General features: G+C 47.2%; 1 protein-coding gene across 3 annotated transcripts in view; it reads right to left on the minus strand.

Moving 5' to 3' along the window:
* The window catches only part of EIF4H (eukaryotic translation initiation factor 4H), an 80,586-nt gene that overhangs the window by 58,632 nt on the left and 6,954 nt on the right, over positions 1-15,000 (minus strand). For all 3 annotated transcript variants that reach the window (XM_075336364.1, XM_075336366.1, XM_075336365.1), the window contains exons 2-3: positions 12,515-12,702; positions 12,208-12,272 (exon numbers count right to left, since the gene is read on the minus strand). In XM_075336364.1, coding sequence (XP_075192479.1) covers positions 12,208-12,272; positions 12,515-12,702 — 253 coding nt within the window. The remainder of the gene's footprint in view (positions 1-12,207; positions 12,273-12,514; positions 12,703-15,000) is intronic.

Here is a 15,000-nt window from a genome sequence, read left to right on the forward strand (position 1 = left end):
GCCCAGCAGAACGGTATGTGTGAAGAATTGGTTCCTTGATCCACCGCGCCAGGGTGGATTTGGAAGCTTGCGATCCCTTATGCTGACCAGCGACTAGGACAAAGAGCGCATCAGAACGGCGTAGAGCCGCCGTGCGAGAAATGTAAATCCTGAGTGCTCTCACCAGGTCCAACAGATGTAAACCCTTTTCAAATTGGTGAACTGGATGCGGACACAAAGATGGTAAAGTGATATCCTGATTGAGATGAAAGGAAGAAACCACCTTGGGAGAAAACTCTGGAATTGGACGCAGTACTACCTTGTCTTGGTGAAACACCAGGAAGGGAGATTTGCAAGATAACGCCGCTAGCTCGGACACTCTTCGAAGAGACGTGACCGCCACAAGAAAAACTACCTTTTGTGAAAGCCGAGAAAGGGGAACCTCTTTCAAAGGCTCGAAAGGCGGCTTCTGGAGAGCAATGAGAACCTTGTTCAGATCCCAGGGTTCCAATGGCCGTCTGTAAGGAGGAACGATATGACAAACTCCTTGGAGAAACGTGCGTACTTTAGAAAGCTGTGCCAAGCGCTTCTGAAAGAATACGGATAGCGCGGAGACTTGACCCTTAAGAGAGCTAAGCGACAAACCTTTTTCCAACCCAGACTGCAGGAAGGAAAGAAAAATTGGCAATGCAAATGGCCAGGGAGAAAACCCTTGAGCCAAGCACCACGCTAAGAATATCTTCCACGTTCTGTGATAGATCTTAGCTGAGGATGGTTTTCTAGCCTGTCTCATTGTGGCAACAACTTCATGAGATAAACCTGAGGCCGCTAGGATCCAGGACTCAATGGCCACACAGTCAGGTTCAGGGCCGCAGAATTCAGATGGAAAAACGGCCCTTGAGACAGCAAATCTGGACGGTCTGGAAGTGTCCACGGTTGGCCTACCGTGAGATGCCACAGATCCGGGTACCACGACCTTCTTGGCCAATCTGGAGCGACGAGTATGGCTCGATGGCAGTCGGACCTGATTTTCCGGAGAACTCTGGGTAACAATGCTAGAGGTGGGAACACATAGGGGAGTCGGAATTGCGACCAATCCTGAACCAAGGCGTCTGCCGCCAGTGCTCGGTGATCGTGAGACCGTGCCATGAAAACTGGGACCTTGTTGTTGTGCCGTGACGCCATCAGATCGACGTCCGGCGTCCCCCAGCGGCAACAGATCTGCTGAAACACGTCCGGGTGAAGGGACCATTCTCCTGCGTCCATGCCCTGGCGACTGAGAAAGTCTGCTTCCCAGTTTTCCACGCCTGGGATGTGAACTGCGGATATGGTGGACGCTCTGCTTTCCACCCACGTCAAAATCCGTTGGACTTCTTGAAAAGCTTGGCGACTGCGTGTTCCCCCTTGGTGGTTGATGTACGCCACCGCCGTGGAATTGTCCGACTGAATCCGAATCTGCTTGCCTTCCAGCCATTGTTGGAAGGCTCGCAGGGCAAGATAGATTGCTCTGATTTCCAGAACATTGATCTGCAGGGTGGACTCTTCCAGAGTCCACATCCCCTGAGCCCTGTGGTGGAGAAACACCGCTCCCCACCCTGATAGGCTCGCATCCGTCGTGACCACTGCCCAGGACGGGGGAAGGAACGACTTTCCCTGTGACAATGAGGTGGGGAGAAGCCACCAACGCAGAGAGTCCTTGGCAGTCTGAGAGAGGGAGACAGTCCTGTCGAGGGACGTCGATTTCCCGTCCCATTGGCGTAGAATGTCCCATTGTAGAGGGCGCAGATGAAACTGCGCGAACGGGACTGCCTCCATTGCTGCTACCATCTTTCCTAGGAAATGCATGAGGCGCCTCAGTGAGTGCGACTGGCTCTGAAGGAGAGATTGCACTCCAGTCCGTAGCGAGCACTGCTTGTCCAGTGGAAGCTTCACTATCGCTGAGAGAGTATGAAACTCCATGCCAAGATAAGTCAGAGATTGGGTCGGGGTTAGATGAGACTTTGGAAAGTTGATAATCCACCCGAAACTCTGGAGAGTGTCTAGTGCCACCTTCAGACTGTGTTGGCATGCCTCTTGAGAGGGTGCCTTTATAAGCAGGTCGTCTAGATACGGGATGACCGAGTGACCCTGCGAGTGCAGAACAGCTACTACTGCTGCCATGACCTTGGTGAAGACCCGGGGGGCTGTTGCCAGACCGAAAGGTAACGCTACGAACTGCAGGTGTTCGTCGTGTATGACGAAGCGTAGGAAACGCTGATGCTCTGGTGCGATCGGCACGTGGAGATACGCATCCTTGATATCTATTGATGCTAGAAAATCTCCTTGAGACATTGAGGCTATGACGGAGCGTAGGGATTCCATCCGGAACCTCCTGACTTTTACGTGTCTGTTGAGCAACTTTAGATCCAGGACGGGCCGATACGATCCGTCCTTTTTTGGGACCACAAACAGATTGGAGTAAAAACCGTGACCTTGTTCCTGAAGAGGGACGGAGGTCACCACTCCTTCCGCCTTTAGAGCGGCCACCGCCTGCAACAGAGCATCGGCTCGGTCTGGTGGTGGAGAAGTTCTGAAGAAACGAGTTGGCGGACGAGAACTGAACTCTATCCTGTACCCGTGAGACAGAATATCCCTCACCCAACGGTCTTTGACGTGTGACAGCCAGATGTCGCCAAAGTGGGAAAGCCTCCCACCGACCGCGGGTGTGGGAATCGGAGACCGCAAGTCAGGAGGACGCCGTCTTGGCAACGGTTCCTCCGGCTGTCCTTTTTGGGCGTGACTGAGACCTCCAAGAATCTGAGCGTCTCTGGTCTTTTTGAGTCTTTTTTGACGAGGCGAATTGGGACCTGCCCGGTCCTCGAAAGGACCGATAACCAGACTGACCCTTCCTCTGTTGGGGTCTGTTTTGTCTGTGTTGCGGTAAGGATGAGTCCTTACCCTTGGAGTGTTTGATGATTTCATCCAAACGCTCTCCAAACAATCGGTCACGAGAAAAAGGCAAATTGGTTAAGCACTTCTTGGAATGAGAATCTGCTTTCCAATGTCTCAACCACAGGGCCCTACGCAAAACAACGGAGTTGGCTGACGCCACTGCCGTGCGGCTTGTAGCGTCAAGAACAGCATTAATCGCGTACGACGCGAATGCCGCCATTTGCGAGGTCAATGGTGCTACCTGCGGGGCAAATGCACGTGTGACGGAGTCAACTCGCGCAAGCCCGGCTGAGATAGCTTGGAGTGCCCATACGGCCGCAAAAGAAGGCGCTAATGACGCTCCAATCGCTTCATAGATGGATTTCAGCCAGAGCTCCATCTGCCTGTCAGTGGCATCTAAGTGCCGCTCCATCTTCAACTGCAACCAAGGATCTAGCTGCAAGCCTGGAAATTGGAGGATCCACTTTTGGACACTGGGTCCAACCCTTGACCACCTCAGGGGGAAAAGGATAGCGTGTATCTTTAAGCCGTTTAGGAAAACGCCTTTCAGGATAAGCGTGGGGTTTCTGGATTGCGTCTCTAAAGTCAGCGTGGTCCAGAAAAGTGCTTAAAGTACGCTTAGGGTATCTGAAATGGATTCTCTCGTGCTGCGAAGCTGACTCCTCCACAAGAGGAGCTGGTGGGGAAATATTTAACATCTTATTGATGTTAAATATAAGATCATTAACTATGGCGTCACCATCTGGTGTATCTAGATTGAGAGCGGTCCCAGGATCAGAATCCTGATCAGTTACGTCCGCCTCATCACCCATAGATTCATCTCGCTGGGATCCTGACCATTGAGATGAATGTGAAGGCCCGTCATAGCGAGCCCGCTTAGGCTGCCCGGGGCCATCGTCCGAGTCAGAGTCTTCACCCTGAGGTGTATATGCCCGTCCCGGAGCTTGGAGCTGAGGGGGACCAGGGGGCAATGATTGCACAGTGTCCGTGGCCGGAAGTACAGGCCTAGCTCGCAATGTGTCAAGAATTTGTGACATAGTGAGAGACATTCTGTCAGCAAAAGCTGCAAACTCAGTTCCTGTCACCTGGACAGCATTCACAGGTGGTACACCCTGGGTCACGTCCAGCAGAGGTCCCGACTGTGCAAGCGCCGCAGGGGCCGAGCACTGCACACAATGGGGGTCCGTGGAGCCTGCCGGTAGAAAAGTCCCACATGCGGTGCAGGAAGCATATAATGTCTGTGCCTTGGCACCCTTGCGTTTTACGGACGACATGCTGCTGGCTCTCTGCAATGTGAGAGAGTCTATAGCCAAAGGGGGACCAGCGCTATGCAATACAAAGTATTTGTAGAAACAAAATACTAAGAATACTACTGGCACAAGAGGGGGTGAGCCCTGAGGGCTGCTTACCGCCCGCTGAATAGCGGGTAAGAGGCTGCAGAATTCCTTGTCTGGGTCTCCCCGGCTCCCCTCTGCAGCTCAGCGTGTCAGCAGGAATGGCTGCCGGCGTCTGTGGAGAGGGGCGGTCCGTGGGAGTTCCCAAACAAAAGTGCGGGAAACAGTGTCCCCTCTGTGCCGATTGTGAGGGCTGGAGTATGTAAAAACGACTCCAGCCCTCAGCGCTGATGCACTGGCCAGCGTCCCGCCCCTCTCCTGACTGGCAGGTCTGGGGGCGGGAACGAACGGAAGCAGGCCGCAAAAGCCGGGGACTCGAGTTATCAGCGCGGCCGCCGTAAAAGCGCGGGCCGCGCTGAAGTCCCCGGCGCACCACAAGTGCCAGCCGCGCCGCAGTCCCAGCGGCCGGCATGACCGATTCCTAGACGTGGCCAGCGTCCCGCCCCTCTCCTGACTGGCAGGTCCGGGGGCGGGAACGAACGGAAGCAGGCCGCAAAAGCCGGGGACTCGAGTTATCAGCGCGGCCGCCGTAAAAGCGCGGGCCGCGCTGAAGTCCCCGGCGCACCACAAGTGCCAGCCGCGCCGCAGTCCCAGCGGCCGGCGCGACCGATTCCTAGAAGTGTGCCTTCTTCAGCGAAGCTGAATGAGGCCATGGCACAAGCGCCGTAGCGCTGATGTCCCCCGGCGCACTACAACACCCAGCATGCTGCGGTGTGAGCGCCAAATGCACGGGGACACAGAGTACCTTGAGGAAGCAGGGCCATGTCCCTGATGTACTCCGCTCCATCCAGCATCTTCTCCAGGGGCTGTAGATGGAGCACGGTCTCAGTGCCTGGAGACCAGTAAATCCCACTTCACCCAGAGCCCTGTAAAAAGGGATGGGGAAGGAATCAGCATGTGGGCTCCTGCCGCCGTACCCGCAATGGGTACCTCAACCTTACAAACACCTCCGACATACAGTGGGGTGAGAAGGGAGCATGCTGGGAGCCCTGTATGGGCCCTCTTTTCTTCCATCCGACATAGTCAGCAGCTGCTGCTGACTAAAAACAATGGAGCTATGCGTGCGTGTCTGACCTCCTTGCGCACAAAGCTAAAACTGAGGAATCTGTACTCCTACGGGAGGGTGTATAGCCAGAAGGGGAGGGGCCTTACACTTTTAAGTGTAGTTCTTTGTGCGGCCTCCAGAGGGCAGTAGCTATACACCCACTGTCTGGGTCTCCCAATTAGGAGCGAAAAAGAAAACACATTTGGTATCGCCGCGTTCAGAAACGCCCGATCTATCAAAATATAAAATCAATTAATCTGATTAGGAAACGGCATAGCGGCAAAAAAATTCCAAACGCCAAAATGACATTTGTCACCACAACTTTTGCGCAAAATGCAATAACAGACATTAAAACGTAGCATCTGCGCAAAAATGGTAGTTAAAAACGTCAGCTCGAGACGCAAAAAATAAGTCATCACTGAGCCATACATCCCGAAAAATGAGAACGCTACAGGTCACAGAATATGACGTAAAACGTGCGCCACTTTTTTTGGACAAACTTCAAATTGCTTTTAACCCCTTATATAAAAGTAAACCTATACATGTTTGGCGTCTACGAACTCGCACTGATCTGAGGCAACACACCCACACATCAGTTTTACCATAGAGTAAACAGTGAAGAAAATCTCAAAAAGAATAGTGCATTCGCACTTTTTTTGCAATTTTTCTGCATTTGGAATTTTTTTTGCGGTTTTCCAGTACACTATATGGTAAAACTTATGGTTTCATTTAAAATTACAGCTCTTTCCGCTTAAAAATGAGCCCTCACATGACCATATTGACTGAAAAAAAAAAAAAAAAAAAAAAAAAAAAAAAGATACGTCTCAGAAGAAAAATGGCGAAAACCCCCCCCCCCGAAAGCGAAAAATCGGCCGGTCGTGAAGGGGTTAAGCATTTAGCGAATTTTTGTAACTTTTTTTATCCTATTCTAACCCTGCAACACTGTTCGCTTTGTTTAACCCCTTCACGACCAGCCGATTTTTCGCTTTCCGTTTTTTTTTTTCGCCATTCTTTTTCTCAGAGATGTAACTTTTTTATTTTTCAGTCAATATGGTCATGTTAGGGCTCATTTTTTGCGGAACGAGCTGTACTTTTAAATGAAACCATAGGTTTTACCATATAGTGTACTGGAAAACGGTAAAAAAAATTTAAATGCAGAAAAATTGCAAAAAAAGTGCGATCGCACTATTGTTTCAGATATTTTATTCACTGTGTTCACTGTATGGTAAAACGGATATGTGGGTGTGATGCCTCAGGTCAGTGCGAGTTCGTAGACATCAAACATTTATAGGTTTACTTTTATATAATGGGTTAAAAAAAATTCGGAAGTTTGTCTGAAAAAAGTGGCGCACGTTTTGCGCCATATTCCGTGACCCGTAGCGTTCTTATTTTTCGGGATCTATGGCTCAGCGACGGCTTATTTTTGCAACTCGAGCTGACGATTTTAACGGTACCATTGTTGCACAGATGCTACGTTTTGATCGCCTGTTATTGCATTTTGCTCAAAAGTTGTGGCGACAAAAAAAAAAAAAAACAACTCATTTTGGCGTTTGGAATTTTTTTGCCGCTATGCAGTTTACTGATCAGATTAATTGATTTTATATTTTGATAGATCGGGCGTTTCTGAACGCGGCGATACCAAATGTGTGTATATTTTATTTTTTTTTTAACCCTTTAATATTCAATGGGGCGAAAGGGAGGTGATTTGAACTTTTAGGTTTTTTTTAATTTAAAATTTTTTTTTTTTTTTTTTTTACTTTACTAGTCTCCCTAGGGGGACATAGCGATCAGCAATCCGATCGCTCTGCACTATCTGCTGATCACAGCTACACAGCTGTAAACAGCAGATATGTGCACTTCCTGCTTCCCTGGCCTCCGTACAAAGCGAAAGTGAAAGTTGTTCATGTCTAGCACAGGAATCATCACATGACCCTGTGCTACCATGACAACCACCGGAAGTCACGTGATCACGTCACGTGACTTCCGGTATCGGGTGGTAAGTAAAACTTTACCGCGATCGCGTTTATAATGGCGCTGTCACATACTGACAGCGCCATTACAGGGGTTAAATGGCACGAGCAGATAACAATTCTGCTCGTGCCTAGCAGGCACACTTCTCAGCTGATTTTCACAGCTGAGATGTGCGCCGATCGCGGCATGCTGCTGCCGGCAGACCGCGGGCAGTAACGTTATGACCCCAAGGACGTAATTTTACTGCCCGCGGTCGTTAAGGGGTTAATGACTGAACCAGATATGAAAATTCTGATTATAATCTTGTATACTTATATCTATACATCTAATAATGATGCTATAAAATCCTCAACTTTGAGCAAGTGTACCCTAATTGATGCGGTTTCAAAAAGGCAAAATAGAAGTCACACCAAATATTAATTTGATTTAGGTTTCTCTTTTGTTCATTTGCTTTGCATGATGTTAATTGATGAAAATAACTACTAATATTTCTGTTTTTGAAACCTCTTACTTTGCAGCATTTTTCTACAGTAATATATTAGAAAAGCCAGGTTTGACTGAGTTAAATCCTAGCACTGCTGGTCTTAATGAGATGCACCTGGCCAGCTTTGACTAAGAACCAGGGCATGTGCCCATCCCGGTCACTCAGTCTGCTATGGATGTTGAATGTGAGGCGACCACTTTCCTTCATTGCTGGAACTCAGGTTGAAGGCGACACAGACTGTTAGGACCATGCCTCTTTGTATAAAAAGTTTCCTCCTGGAAAACAGACTAATCTGTTTGGGTGAGCACAACCATATGTACCTGTTGCATTATCTATTTGCGGTTATACCTTTTTTGCCCAGAAGAGGCTGTTTTGTTGGGTTTTTTTTAATCCCTTGTTTTAGGAGAGCAATAAAACTGCACATGTGAACAAAACTGTGCGAAGTCTGCCTACTGTCTACCTGAGAGTATGAATCCTTACAATAAGTGTTTGAATGTGGGCCAGAAATCCCATAGAGCACAGGATGACAGACTAAAGATGGAATCTCCTGGGTACAAGGCAGCTACAGCATTACAAAACACTGAAAGCATGGAGGAGAACGTTAAGCAACTGGTCCAGCAGTAACGGCAGGCCCATCAAGAAATCTACTAATCCAGCAGTTGAAACAGCATATGGTTCTCTTGGCAGAAACTGTCCAAGCCAGAGAGACGGCACCTTCCAGCAGCCAAACTGATGGTACCGGTATGAGGGGAACAGTATGGGAAGCCTTACAAAAAATGACTCAGATGACTATTGTTCAGGAATATCTTTGAGAGCCTGACCAACAGGGAGAATCTGCCCCCAGAGTGGACAGAGGTCCTAGCTCCATACCTTACTAGAAAGCCACAAAGTGTACTAAGACCTTGCACTTGCAGGATGCGAAAAAGTTTGGCAAGCTGAAAGCAGAGATTATGGACAATTGAGAGCAATCCTGAGCTTCCAAACGCAATGGGTGCACCTTGGCACTATTAACAGGGACAACCGCCCTGGTCCCAGATGTTGGGCCTGTTACACCTGGAGAAAAAGTGGCTGTAGCCTGAGACTGGTACATACGGTGGAGAGAGTAATATCAGACTGACTTATAAAATGCACCAAAACCCATGCAAAACTGGGTTGTAGAAGGGGATTCCCAGAATGCAGATGACCTTGTGGGCCTCGAGTTCAAGAAGTATCTCTAGTACAATTGTCTGTTGGAGGGGTTATGCCTTGAATCATGTATCAGCTTATTTTCTGAGCCAAGGGACTGCTTGGTAGGCCAGAACTTCTCAAATTTTGCACATTCGGTCTGCAGTGCCATACTGCACCGTGGTGAGAGACCTCGGCTGTGCCAGGGGATGGTGAACATGGTTACTGTGACTGGACTCAGGAAGTTTGTGACCCTGGTAAGAGCCACACTTCCACATGTGCTAGTCTCTCGGGAGGGCTCGGGGTAAGGTGTATCCATGGCCCAGGTCGACATACACAGACTGTGCTCGTGTCCATTGAAGCGTGAGCGGTCTAGTACTTCTTGCATACTACTGTTATCGGTTGAGATTCTCCATTGTTCTGGGACTCATGGGCTAAAACTGTAGCACCCAATAGTCTGGTATGCTGCCAGGAGTTGGATATGGTAAAAGTCACATGATGTAACCAATGAATATCCTTTCACTGTACTGGCTAGAATGGAGGATGAAGAAGCATCTGTTCAAGCAAATATATCTGACCTGAAGACATCCCAAGAAAACTATGGGGCTGTCCAGCTCGGGAACTTAAAAGGTAGTCTAAAGAAGGTAAGTGTGCTAAACGGTGTTCCCCAGGAGCAGATAGTTGTTATCCGCATATGGCAAGAAGTAATGATCTGTGGTGTTGAGGAACCAAAGTAAAAGGCCAAGTAAAAAAGCACCTCCTAAAAGGCACAGAAGCAAAATCAGTGGCAGTTGTCCCATCATCAGGAGCAGCTGGTGCCAGTCCTGGAGACTAAGGCTATGTGCGCACGTTGCGTACAGTTCACTGCAGAAATTTCTGCAGCGATCTGAAGAGCACATGTGCGCTTTAAATCGCTGCAGAAATGTCTGTAGTGAAGCCGATTCCATGCGCTCTGCCTGCAGCTCCTGCCATAGACAGAGCAGGAGCTGCCGGCAAAGCACACGGAAGAAGTGACATGTCACTTCTTAGAACGCAGCGCTTCGGCAATAGCCGAAGCGCTGTGCTCTAAAACGCCACGTGCGCACGGCCCCTGCACAATCTCCATAGACTGTGCAGGGGACGCAGGACGCATGCAGTTACGCTGCGCTACAAAGCGCAGAATAACTGCATGTATTTGAGCAACGTGCGCACATAGCCTAAGTATCATTAACATTTGCTTTGCTCCCCTCCAGATTGCATTGCGGTATTAACCCCTTTATCTCCATAGGGATAGTTAGTGATAGGAATTCGGGTGGACATTCATGTATGTGTGACGTGGGTGAGAACTTATAGAATATTGTGAGTTTTGTGTTATTGGATATTGTGCTTTTTGTTGCGGTACCGAGTAGCTATATATATATATATATATATATTATATATATATACACACACACACACACACACACACACACACACACACACACACACACACACACACCTGTAGACTTTTGAGTGTGTTTAATAGATATTGTTTATTAGAACACTGTCATCTCAGTCGCCGAGGGTATATATAATATTATATAGCAAAGGAATAGATAACATTAAGTGCGTATTTATGTTACATCATATTAATTATTGTTAGTCAAATCTGATAGTGATAATTAATATCAGGTGTTAGCTCATATTACATTATTAACAAGCCGGCTTATTGGCGATAATAATATTGGCGCTAGCCCTACAACATATTGGCAGGGACCCTACGAGGTGGTGGAAAAAGTGAGAGAGAGAGGACAACTATAAAATACAAATACCAGGGAAAAATAAGCCCTTCCCTATATACTATGGCAACCAACGAGATCTGCTCGAAACTCCTTGCTTGGTGGCCCAGAAAGAAGTCAATATTACAGGTGTCAACGTGGCAGAAAACTTGGCCACGTTCCCAAAATCAGCATGGCCAAAAATAGGGGCATGTGCTTGGGGTTACTAGGTTACCCTCATATCATCAAGCATGAGTCTCCCACTTAGGTCAATTTAAAGCTCTGTATGGCAGATTGAGCCCAGCACTAGGCTTCGGGCAAAGGAGGAGTGGAATGTATGCAGCACAGCCAGGTAGGACTGAGTTAAATCCCAGCACTGCAGGTCTTCATAAGATGCACCTAGCTATTTGTGACTGAGAAGCAGGGCAAGTGTTCACCTGGGTTTCTCAGACTGCTGGAGAGGTTGAGCAGAGGGGAGTGTGTGGAGGCTGCAGCTTGTTCAGTGTGAGCTGCGCATGGAGGTGAATACCTCGGTTAGGCTGGAGTCACACTTTTGGTGGTGCACCAACACATTATGTAGTAATGCTCAGACCTGACACCCATAATCAGTGTCCTGGAAAGTGGATTGGTCATCATGGGCCAGTTGAATGGCCACCAAGGTCTCCCGTTCTAAACCCCTTAGACTTATCTTTGGGGTCATCTGAAGGCATTTGTCTATGCTGTGAAGATACAAGATGTGCAGCATCTGAAACAACGAATACTGGAAGCCTGTGCTAGCATTTCTTCTGGGGTGTTGCCATCAGTGTGTCAAGAGTGGGAAAAGGGGGTTGCATTGACAATCCAGCACAATGGGCAGCACTTTGAACACATTTTATAAGTGGTCATAAAATTGTAAATAACTAATGAACTAATAAAGTTACATTAAAACCAAGCACACCATTGTTTTTCTTGTGAAATTCTCAATAAGTTTGATGTGTTACAAGACCATTTTTCACTGGAAAAAGTAAATTTGGATCCAAAATGGCAGACACGGTCACCACCCTTCTTAAAAAGTTTCCCCCCTCCCGTATACTAATGAGCCACAAACAGGAAGTTGATATCACCAACCATTCCCATTTTCTTTAGGTGTATCCATATAAATGGCCCACCATACATACATATAATTTATACACACAATATATATATATTTACACACAAATTTATATATTATATACACACACACAAATACATGCACATATTTACATATATTAGATATATAGATATTTATATATCTCATACATTATCAACAGCTAATAGAGATGAGCGCACACACTGGACAAAGGGGCTGAAAAGAGCAAAATACATGCATACACACAGGTTCTACATACGTACTCTTCTCTATATCACCCCATTATTTATTTATTTTATTATTTATATAATTTTTTTTTTTTTTTTTTTTAAATTCCCAGACCATCCCTTTGCCTTAAAAAAAATAAATAATAAAAAAGGTAAATGAAAACTTACTGCACCATCATATGACAAAGCTTCCTTAAGGGACTCCAGATCATCAAATTCTACATAGCAGAAACCTGAAAAGTTGAAAAATCTAATAAATCCTAAACACAAACCCACAGTTTCCTAGCTGGACAATACTACAAAGTCATGTACAAATAATGTCAGGGGACCACGGGTAGCCACCATGATTCGGATCTAGTACTGCTGCCATTTTTGCTCTGCTTTTAAGATGGAGCAGAACAGAAATGTCACAAAAGCAGAGGTCAATAGAGCCTTCCCATGTTGAAAACAAGAAATGAGGAAGCAGTGGTCTTACCTTTAAATTTGTCCGTCTCCTTGTCTCTGACTAACCGCACACTCCGCACGCTCAATTCTTTAAAGATAGTATCTATGTCTCCTTGTACAGTGTTGAATGGAAGATTACCCACATATGCTGTGAATGGTGGGTCTGTGGGAAGCTCTTTTTGTTTGCGTGGACCAGGGCCAGAATCACCTCGTCGGGGTCTGCGAGAAATAATATAAAGCTTGAACACCAACCATGACGGGAATGATTTGGCAATAATCTTATATTTAGAAACTTCTTATACTTATACCTACACCTTGTTCCACTAGCAGTTCCAAACCAGAGGCTGAAAGTACTATTAAAGGGAACCTGTCACCACTTTTTTGGCGTATAAGCTGCAGCCACCACCACTGGGCTCTTATATACAGCATACTAACATGCTGTATATAAGAGCCCAGGCCGGGGGTATAACATAAACACACTTTATAATACTTACCTAACGGTCGTGTGGTGGGCCTAATGGGCGTCTCCGTTGTCCGGTTCCTCCTCTTTCGGACATCTTCGTCCTCTTTCTGAAGGCTGGGTGCATGATGCGTCTACGTCATACACACTCGCCGGTCCTGCGCAGGTGCACTACAATACTTTGATCTGCCCTGCTCAGGACCTGAATGCCGGCGAGTGTGTATGATGTAGGACGCGTCATGCACCGCGGCTAGAGAAGAAGGAGAACAAAGATGGCCGAAAGAGGCGGCGGCGGCACCGGACAACGGAGACGCCAATTAGGCCCACCGCGCGACCGTTCGGTAAGTATTATAAAGTGTTTTTATGTCATACCCCTGGCCTGGGCTCTTATATACAGCATGTTAGAATGCTGTATACAAGAGCTCACTGATGGTGGCCGCAGCTTATAGGCCTCAAATCTGCTGACAGGTTCCCTTTAAATATAAGAAACAAACAGCTCCAAGAAGACAAACACCCTGATAACCTTCACCACTCCAAATAAAGGAGTGTTATTACACAGGACTCTCTGGAGGCGTGTTTGCTTGTCTATTAGTGCCGCAGGTTCTAATCACAACACATCACATGTAACAAGACACGCGATGACTACGCTGCCCCTCCTGGAGTGAAGTCCGTAGAGAACCAACTGACATTGGAAATACAATACTATCAAACAGTGCTTATTAATGTAAAAGGGCTGTCCAGAGAAAACAAGTTATCAGGCATGTATAGTTACTGATCGGCGAGGGTCCAAGCGATGGATTCCACTTTTAGGCCCATTATAAAATAGAGCATCAGATAAGAAGCTGCCCGATTGACGCTCTATTCATACTCATTGGGAGATGCATTTAAAGCACCACTCCAGGAGTGCAAGAAAAAAAATGGAGTTCTACATTAAAGCAAGTCCCCTGCCTTATACTCACCTTCCGGCGTCTTCATCTATTTCCAGAGTTGTTGCAGTCAGTCTCTGGTAACTTGTGACCTGCCAGAGGCTCCAGTGTTTCATGGAGCAAGGCAGAGGTCACAACTCTATATAAGCCTATGAGAGCCTCGTTCTAGCTCTCAGAGTTGCATTAGGAGCTTGTGATGCAACTGCGGACTTCCAGCCAGTCAGAAGTTCCTGTCAAAAGATGCCGTGGGACCGGAAAAGCATGAAGCCGCCAGAAGGTGAGTATACGACAGGGCTCAGATTTAAAGCGCACACCAGTATTAATAAAGCACTCTCTGGAGTACGGGCTTTGGAGCAGATCAATGAGAAGAGTCCCTTATCGGTCGGTGACAAGGGGCCAGCAATAGGCAGAGGAAGTGGGGGAGAGATGTAAATGCAGGACAAGCCCCCTGCACTTGCAGCTCCTTGCCATAATGGATAAGTGAATTCTCTAAAATGTAAACACGAACTGCTAAAATAAAGTATGGATTCATTCAGCATTACTGAAGATGTTAGAGTGGGTTACAGAAACCTGCTGACAGGGCCGTTTAAAAGAAGTGAAGTAACATTTATTACATAGGTCTACATACAGTATATGGGGTGGCTTAGTGGTTAGCACTGTAATCTTGCAGCGCTGGGGTCCTGGGTTCAAATCCCACCAAGGACACCATCTGCAAGGAGCTCGTATGTTCTCCCCATGTTTGTATGGGTTTCCTCCGGGTACTCCGGTTTCCTCCCACACTCCAAAAACCTACGGATAGGGAACCTAGATTGTGAGCCCCAATGGGGACAGTGTTGCCAATGTATGTAAAGTGCTGTGGAATTAATAGCGCTATATAAATGAATAAATATTATTATTATTACTACATGCACATACAATAGAATGTCACAACCTTCAGATGGAGACATCTCAGGAATCTTCCCAACGTATACCTCCGACACACGGATGATCACAGCCTTACAGATGGATGCAGCCGTCACCATTTTTTTTCCGTTTTAAAGGGAACCTGTCGCCACTTTTTTGGCGTATAAGCTGCGGCCACCACCACCGGGCTCTTATATAGAGCATTTTAACATGCTGTATATAAGAGCC

This window comes from Anomaloglossus baeobatrachus, chromosome 2 (assembly GCF_048569485.1).
Source record: "Anomaloglossus baeobatrachus isolate aAnoBae1 chromosome 2, aAnoBae1.hap1, whole genome shotgun sequence".
NCBI lineage: Eukaryota > Metazoa > Chordata > Amphibia > Anura > Aromobatidae > Anomaloglossus > Anomaloglossus baeobatrachus.